Here is a 9040-nt window from a genome sequence, read left to right as displayed (position 1 = left end):
TCTTCATCGACTTTCTCTTTAGTTTACCACGGCAACTTAAATGAATTTTGATTTGCCTAGTTCGACAGAAGATGATGTTAGCTTGCGCCTTAAACAACACACCCAATAGGAAATGCATTGGCAGTCGGGTTATTTGCGGAAGAGAAAATCGATGAAGAGAATCGATCAGCAGTGATAGGCCCTTTTCTCGTGTTGCGCGTGAATTCATCCCTGGCCAATGCAATGCACCAAAACCGGCAAACTTCTAGAAGATAACCTTCTTCGTATGATAACTCGGGATGCACTGCCGATTGATTCGACACACTTCCTACCAGTTCGCACTTTAGTCTACTGGCGACGGTTGCAATGGACGAAACTACGTTCAGCTCGGGAAGCATGTACTCCAGCGGCGAAGAGGAGATTCTGGCCAGTGAAGGCCTGCGTCTAAGTCGATCGGCCCGTTGGCGTGAGCGAAGCAGCCGTCACGTGAACTTCGAACCGGCAGTGTTCTTGTTTTGCTTTGCCTTAGGTTTGTCAGGTGAGCTGGAGATGGCTTTGATGGCTGGTTGAGGAAATGTAGGTCATGGTTGGATCGGTTTCTTTCAGAAATTGAACTGTCCCATCAGATTATCTATCAGACGTGTTGTGTGCAAGGATTTCAGCGAAATGACTGTATGCTGTTAGGGACGGATGCAAACCTGCCGGGCGTTCAGGAGATAGAAGCACAGGTTAAACCAGCGGCTGCAAGTGTGAATACGGTGATAATAGCTATCAAGACGGTGATACCGGCTTTCGGCGCGTTAGTTATGGGAGCGTGGTCCGATCGCTATGGAAGAAAGCCCGTTGTAGTGATAGCCGGCTGTGGTACGCAACTGATTGCGTCCATATTGTTGGTGTAATTAAAATTTAATTTGGATCTCTTTTAGGTTTGCTTCTGACTTACTTTGCTTTGACAGGGTTGAATTTCCTGTCGTCGTTTGTGCAAATCAACCCATGGTATTACGTTCTGGCTTATATTCCGTTTTCCATCCCAGGAGGAATGGCTGTTCTAGGGGCAACAATTTATGCATTCATTTCGGATGTGTCCAACGATCAGAACCGTACTATTAAGATGGGATTCATGAAAGCTTGTATAGTAGCTGGAACCACGCTGGGATCTTTCAGCTGCCGGTACATCCTCGAGTGGACCAGCACGACTGCCGTGTTTGTGATGGCAACTATTTGCATACTGCTGGGACTTACCTACATCGTGCTGTTCGTTGAGGATAGCATCATTTCCAGTGCTGACGGTGATCTTGGAAGTAGTCTGGATGCGATGTTCTCCTTTGGCTTGATTACAGACCTAACGCAGGCTGCCGTTCGGAAGAGATCGAGATTCGTTTGGCTCATTTTGTGGTTGATCGTTGGCTTTGCTGTCGTGGTGGAGTTTGGTGCTGGTAGCAACATCGTTACATATACTTTCGCGCATAGAAAGTTGGAGTGGAGCAGGAAGCAGTATAGCTACTTTCTCCTAACGGAGAGCGGTTTGAACATTTTTGCAAATGTATTTGGGATCATTTTACTGAATAAGGTAATATATGAGTAAATGGATTAGAATTATTCTCAATGATCAAGATTCCGTTTAACAGTTCTTCGATTGGCCAGATTCGCTAGTAGCCCTGGTGTCGGTCATCAGTCACATCATATGCTCAACGATCAAAGGATTTGCAACAGTTGGGTGGCAATTTTATATGGCAACCGGGCTAACCATTTTCAAAGGGATGGAAGAAGTGGCACTGCTGTCGGTTTGCGCTTACCTGCTGCCATCGAATGATATTGCCAAGTTCTACGCTCTTGCGATGTCCATTATTGGACTGGTTCCTCTTGGATCGGAGTCACTTTTCAGTTATTTCTATCAGGAGACGGCTGGCAGTGATCCAGGCATGTACAACTTTTTGAGAGCCGGAATCTATGGAGCAGGATTATTTGTTCTTGCGTAAGTTGAGCAGTATTTGATTTGAGTTTTTTTTTATAGTGATCTCTTTTTGTTTTCTCTATTTTCAGTATTATCCAATGGCTGATGAATAAGCGAAACCAACCTGAACTACTTTTGTAGATGGATTTATTGAGCAGTTCCACGGTAACTGACGATTGAATGTTTCCCTCTCTAAATTCCATGAAACTGCGCATAATTTTTCTTTAGGGGCAATGGACTTAGTTTGGCAGGAATTCGGCCATTTTGAAATTACGTCTGAGACAAAGTTGTAGAAAACTGGTTTGCATTTTTAGAAAGAAAAAATCAAACTCTCGTCAAAATGTGAAAAAATAGGGTAAAAATTTCAATAACAAAAAAAGTACATTTTTAAGATTTTGAAACTAATGTTGAAAGCTTATAAAAAATGATAATTTTTCAAAATATGAAAATGCATCTACAATACTAAGTTGAGGGCACACAATAAGCTAATATGCGATAAGAAATAAGCTTGAAATTCAAAGAAGAAGAAGAAGAAGAAGTCAAAATTACCGAATGGCCGATACACAAGCTTTGTTCTTTTCCTCGATGTTTCATAGAATTCTGAAACGTAAAATCTTTAACATGTTTTTGCTTCACTATTTGCCGTGGAACTGCTCTATTGTGGTTTTACTCCTTGAGATGTGGCAATGATTTTTTAATATTCAAATGATGATTTTTTATCGTAAAACAATTAGTCAATCCTTTTAATAAAAAAATTTAATCCTTTTTTAAATCCGCATATGATATCTGTTATCCGATGGAAAATTGATTACTTGTTCTCCAATACGATGAATACGCTTTGTAACGCTTCACGAAGGATGCGTAACCGGTCTTCAAACAACGAGAGCGAGGAGTACTCGGATTGTTGGATTCTCAAGTTCACGCGAAAAGTATGCCCTGATTCCGTGCCGGCACAAATGTTTCCTCACGAAACGACGAAATCTGTAGACGAGATCAGCCAACCTTTTATAATGCTGGAGCTGTCACTCACGCTCGTTTCGTATTACAATTTGGCTCCGGGGGCTGATAGGATCAAGCTCAACTTTTTGAAGAACCTCCCAGATGTCGGTAAGAGGCGCATGTTGAACTTGTTTTGTCAGTTCCTTGAGCTCAATATTGTTCCTGATGATTGGAGGCGAGTAAGAGTTATAGCCATTAAAAAATCAGGAAATTCCGCGCAGATCATAACTCGTATCGTCCCATCGCGATTCGTACATTCGAAAATTGTTGGAGCAAATGATCCTTTTTCGCCTGGACAAATGGGTTGAGATGAACCACCTACTCTCATATCCCAAGTAACCATTTTGGTTTTATGAGGGTTCTGTAGACCATGATTTAGACTTGTAGAATGATATAAAACCGTGATAAAACCTGCAATGTTACTTGGGATACTCTATTAGGTTTTCGTAGGAACAAGGGAACGAGCGATTGTCTCGCGTTGCATTCCACAGAAATTCAGTTGGCTTTTGCTAAAAACGAGCAAATGGCTTCTGTGTTTTTGGATATAACATTTTTTTGTACAATTTGCTGTCAGAGAAACATACGAGCTTTTCTCAAGGAAACTCTACAGCTTCACGATTCAGCTACATGAGTCTCCCCCAGGGCTCATGTTTAAGCCCCCTTTTGTATATTTTCTACGTCACAGAAATTGACAATTGTCTAAGTGACAACTGCACGTTGAGACAACTTGCAGATGACGGTGTAGTGTCAAAGACAGGGCCCAAATGGGTCGACCTGCAAGGACCCTTACAGGATACTTTAGATAATTTGTCTACTTGGGCTATCCAGTTAGGTATCGAATTCTCCACGGAGAAAACTGAGTTGGTCGTTTTTTCTAGGAAGCATAGCCCAGCACAACAGAAGCTTCAACTTTTGGGTAAGCCGATCACTCATTCCATGTCTTTCAAATATTTTGGGGCCGATTCCAATTGCACCTGGAGATCCCACATTGAGTATCTGAGACGCAAACGTGGTGGGGAGTCCATCCGTAAGATCTTCTAACGTTGCACCGGACAATGATTTTATCGGTTTTAGAGTACGGTAGTTTCTGCTTCCAGTCGGCGGCTAAAACGCACATCATCAAACTGGAGCGGATCCAGTATCGAAGTGTTGGCGGGCATGTTGCCACTATCGAATCGGTTTTCGGAATTGTCCCTCAGGCTCCTCACCCGTTGTGAAGTTATGAACCCACAGGTAATCGATAACTTTGAGAAGCTTCTTAAGCTAAACCCTCAAACTCTTTTATGTAATTTTACTACGAGTACATAACACAGGATGTTAGCCCTTCACAGAACAAACCTCATCGTGTATGCTTCTCCGACTTCGGCAATTCAGTTAGTTTTGAATTATCTATGACGCAAGAGATTCGCTGAATCCCAGAACATCATCGTTCCATGATTTCCGCTTCATCATGGCCCAATAGGTTTCGATTATAGATACTATAGATTCCATAGATAAACGGAAGCTCAAAAAGTTGTTTTGGCAACCTTGAAAAATAAATGATCTTACTGGCATCCGTGAAAAAAGTTCATGCCATCATAGCTCGTCGTTGTGCAGTTTTGTTTTGCAACAATGAATCGAGGAATAGATTGCTTTATCTTTCCTTCTTCCGTTGTCCGCGAAATAAATTGGAATGTGGAGTGTGGAAAGCGTTTTGTGCTCATAATATTACAATACTTCTCCTTCAAACAACACCATTATGACGTTATGCTCGTTTGGCTACACTAACTGACAGTTCGTTTGGCAACATTATACTTTGCCGCCGCTTATCTATGGAATCTATAGTATCTATAGTTTCGATCGGACGGAGTTCAGGACAGGTTCATGTCTGTTTATAGGTCTCATCATCAATAACGCAGGGTGCACGATTTGGCAAGCAACACTCTGCTGGCGTTCGTCCCGATTTAAAAAGTTCTCCACTTTTTATGGTTTCAATCCAAGTCGTTTCTTGGCCCTCTGGACGAAACTTTGCGAACTATAAAGTTTTTTGGCCAAGTCCCGCGTCGAAATGTTCGGATTCTGCTTAAAATTTGTAATCAGTGCTTTCTCAATTTTTTTTGCGCGTTGTTCCCGGGGTTCGTCCAGCTCCGACTGTCATCCGTTCGTGGAACTTTTGGATTTTTGGTGAACAAAATCCTTTCGTGAATGGTTTGCAGATTTTCTTCCATCTCTACCGGAATCTCACTGACAACTGCACAACAATTTGGTTAATTTCGGTCAAGGATGAAAAAAGCTACGCAAGTTTGAAAGTAAGCAATAATTATCGACTCACCTAAATATTATATGCTAAAACTCTAAATGTAAGCCTTCTTCACGGCTTATCCAGATTCCAACACATAATAAATACGTTTAAAATTTCGGAACTGACTTCTCTATTAGTTGCATAAGCAACATCTTATAGTTTCGTTTTCCTTTACCAAGTATCTATTGCGATGCCACGTCGGCCGCAACCACTGGAAGAAGACAGCCTAGAACAGAATTGTCCTCTCTGTGGGTTGCCTGATGCTAGCCAGATGGTCAGCTGCAAAGAGTGCCAACGGTGGTTTCACTTTGTCTTCGCTGGTGTGAATGACGCCCTTGCTGATTACGATTGGAGCTGTCAGAGATGCCATAGCGCCAGATTCCCTGCTCCATTATCAACTGCGTCATTCTTGATGCCACCAGTACATATACTAGCCGGTGAATCCGAAACGCAGCCTTTAGTACCACCTCTAGTCTCGCTTCCACCAGGAGGACCAAGTACGTCCTATGAAGCTCCCGTTTGTGAATGCCCAAGAAGTGAAGCATACGTTCCACCAGTCATCCAGACGAGATCGACCTATAATAGGGCTTACGATCCTATGTATACCTGTGGTATTCACGTATACTTTCTGCAGATTGAACCAATCATGACAACTGCCCCGTCCGTACCAACATTACAACCGAATCCTGTTTCTCGGATGCATATGCATTTGAGGCTCCGTTACCTGGAAGAAGAACAGGCTCTCGAAAGGAGACATCTGCTACAACGGTACCGTTTATTTATGAACGCACCACAAGTTGAGTCGCCAATTACAACAATTCCACTGGTTGGATTACACAGCAGTGATTCAGCACACCCAACCAGTCAGCATCAGTCATTCCCGGATTTTCCACGAGTGCATGTTGTGCAATCACCTCCCGCTACAGTTATTAAAAAAACCCACAGTACCATTCTTTCCCGGTTTAAAACTCACGAAAGTCTAGCAGGCCGCTTCAGATTGGTATCAGTTCGCAGTTCCAATCTTCACCAGTACAACAAACTCGTCCAAGCATTCCAGGATTCTGTAATGAAGATCATCTGCAAGCAACTGGATTCGGTAACGAATCAGCTTTATTCAATAGAAGTCAAATTGCTGCGCGCCAAGCCGTATCTAAGGACCTCCCGGAGTACAATGGTGATCCGGAACAGTAGCCGTTATTTATTGCTACATTTGACAGTATAACACGTATTTGTGGCTACACACGGAAGAAAATATGATATGGTTACAGAAATGTCTCAAGGGCAAGGTACTCGAAGCAGTGAGGTGTCAGCTGTTACACCCGAGGAACCTAGAAAACGTTTTGGCAACCCTCAAAATGTTGTTTGGCCGTCCCGAGATTATAGCTTATTCCCTCATACAGAAGATTCGGCTCCTGCCAGCACCAAAAGCTGAGAAACTTGGCTCACTGGTCGACTTTGCTATCGCCATGAGGAACAAGCGACAGTGCAAAACTGTGATTTGGAAGAGCATCTCTGCAACATCTCCCTTCTACAAAGTCTTGTGGATCGCCTACCACCCATGATCGGCCTCAACTGGGCAACTCACCGCCAGAATCTGTACCGAGTTACACTCTCAAAGCTCAGCGACTGGCTGTATAATCTCGCTGAGGCGGCTAGTAGTGTAACGATCCCACAAATTCAGAGTCTTCCTGAAAAGCTCCGGCATCCACGAAAGGATGACGGTTGTTTGAATGCTCACACTGAAACTGCTCCGAAACCAGAGGTGGATTCAAATGGTTTAATCAATTCAAGCACTTGTGCCGTTTGTCAAGTAAAGTGTAGCGGTAGAATACCGCAAACAGTTTTTAATTCTCGACCATCCTTCGCGGTGGAATATGATAGGGGAAATGTTTGCTTCGGCAATACCTTAATCTAAATATTATCGTCAGGGGGTAAACAACGTCCTTGAGGGCTCAATTTTGGTATGTGGATACATTGTGTTTGAGAGCAACCATTGGCTAAATTTGAGTGCTCTAGGACTTTAAGGTTAAGGTATTGCTGAAGCCAACATTTCCCCTACTTGAGTATAAGCTATGCCAACAAAGCTGTTGTTTAGGAAAGCACCAGGGTCCGTGTAAGTTCACCAAAATGTGTGGGAAAAACGGATGCACGTTCAAACACCACCGGTTGCTGCATAATGATGCCAAGGATACGCACTGTTCCCCTTCTTCTACTGCAGAGTCGAAAAGCGGTCCAAGCAATCAAAACGCCACCGAGCATACCTGCAACACTCATCGAGGAAACAGCAAATCCGTACAGTGTTCAGTGCGCAATTTTCTTACTAATAATTTTATTCTTTCACACATTTTTAAACTGAATAGATCCTGAGCGGATTTGTCTTCTGGAACAAAATAAATTTAAAAATTCAGAGACTTGAATTGTTTTTTTGAAATTCTGTATAGTTTTGATATGAATATCACATATTTTTAATTAGAAAACTAAGGAATTTCTTACTTAACTGCAAGCGAATTGTAAGGAAGTTTCGAAGTGATTAGAATACCAAGGGTAATTTTGAGGAAAATTCTATGTGAATTGAATTCAGAGGATGATTCCAACACAATTTCAAGGAATGTTCCAAGGTCATTGCAAGCATATTCAGGTTATATTTTCATAGAGTTCAAAGGAGAGTTCCTAGGAAATTCTAAGGAGCATTTCAATTAATTTATGGTAGCCTAGAGCAGATCTAAAAATCAATTCTTGTTAATATTCCACAAGAATTTCTGGAGAATACAAAGTGAATCCTGAGGAGAACTCCAAGTGAATTTTCCGTAGAAATCTCTGGAGAATTCCTTCGTAATAATGCATGAATTATTAACAATTTGAAGAGCAGGGTTAATTCAAAGTGAATTCTGCAGATGATTTTCAAGTATTATGGAACAGATTATAGGAAAAAATCTTCAAAACTCATGTAGTTTTATTTATTGTAGTTTTAAAATATTCTGGAAATAAATAAATTTCTAAGATTCTTCAACAAAAAAGTTCCAAAACGAACAGACGTATTAATAATGCCAAATTTCGGTATTTAAAAAATAGTGATCTTAAGATGATTCCTTGTAGAGTCCGCAAATGGCCGCTACGTAGGATATACATGCACTTCCACTTCGAATTTTCAATTAGACAAATCTCGGAAATCAGTGTCCCATTTCATTTGAAATTGCTACTTCATGTATGGTGCAGTGCACTAGCCGTAGAGTAACATTTCAAATGGTGTACGTGTCTTAGAAACTGATATGTGTGCACTTAAAGTTTCGAAGTGGTTACGAGAATAAGGATGTCACAGCGAACCACCTTTAACATCATTTAACTTTTTTTTAATTCTGGCGCATTAAATTTTTTCAAGATCTTGAACTTTGACTTGGAATTCAAAACTTAATAAATTTTTTGAGATCTTATAGGGAAAATGGCGGCTTCGGCATGATAGACTATTTTCGGCAACCCAAATTGAAACGCTAATTTCACTGGATTTTCCTACGAAAACACTTCCCTGAATGCATTCACACGATTATTTAGGCTTGCAGCTTCAATTTAATTATATGTTTACCACTGAGAAAAAGCAATCTAGCAGGATTTTCTTGAAATGAAACACACGCAATACAAAATGCTGCTGATTTCAAGTTGCCGATGTAAGTACAGCTCAAATCGAGAGGTTGTCGAATAAAAAGATGTTGTCCACAATAGTCGCTCTCACTAGAGAAGATTGGAGCTTTGTAAAAGTGCTTCAAAACAGTTATTGACAATTCTTTCGCCTGAAATTGTAAGAGCAGCTGACAGCAAAATATTGTCAACAA

The 9040-nt window shown here is 41.4% G+C and overlaps 1 protein-coding gene across 1 annotated transcript; it reads left to right on the top strand.

The window, feature by feature from the left end:
• The first annotated feature begins 330 nt into the window (after window positions 1-330).
• LOC135714352 (probable peptidoglycan muropeptide transporter SLC46) lies at window positions 331-2086 on the top strand. The gene is made up of 5 exons (XM_065237696.1): window positions 331-517; window positions 586-843; window positions 906-1549; window positions 1608-1954; window positions 2023-2086. Exons 1-5 carry the CDS (start codon window positions 346-348, stop codon window positions 2072-2074), a joined length of 1473 nt encoding a protein of 490 aa, XP_065093768.1. The 5' UTR covers window positions 331-345; the 3' UTR covers window positions 2075-2086.
• Window positions 2087-9040: the final 6954 nt, after the last annotated feature.

The sequence above is a fragment of the Ochlerotatus camptorhynchus genome, unplaced genomic scaffold (genome assembly GCF_037179485.1).
Source record: "Ochlerotatus camptorhynchus isolate MF236.1 unplaced genomic scaffold, CSIRO-AGI_Acam_v1.1 ptg000639l, whole genome shotgun sequence".
Classification (NCBI taxonomy): domain Eukaryota; kingdom Metazoa; phylum Arthropoda; class Insecta; order Diptera; family Culicidae; genus Ochlerotatus; species Ochlerotatus camptorhynchus.
The sequence above is the reverse complement of the archived record's forward strand: the minus strand, read 5'-3'. Positions and strand labels throughout refer to the sequence as shown.

Coding starts and splice junctions, on each gene's coding strand:
- LOC135714352 (XM_065237696.1), top strand. CDS start 346: ATGGACGAAACTACGTTCAGCTCGGGAAGCATGTACTCCAGCGGCGAA. Junction 518..585: donor CTTTGCCTTAGGTTTGTCAG/GTGAGCTGGAGA, acceptor GGTTTCTTTCAG/AAATTGAACTGTCCCATCAG. Junction 1,550..1,607: donor GGATCATTTTACTGAATAAG/GTAATATATGAG, acceptor TCCGTTTAACAG/TTCTTCGATTGGCCAGATTC.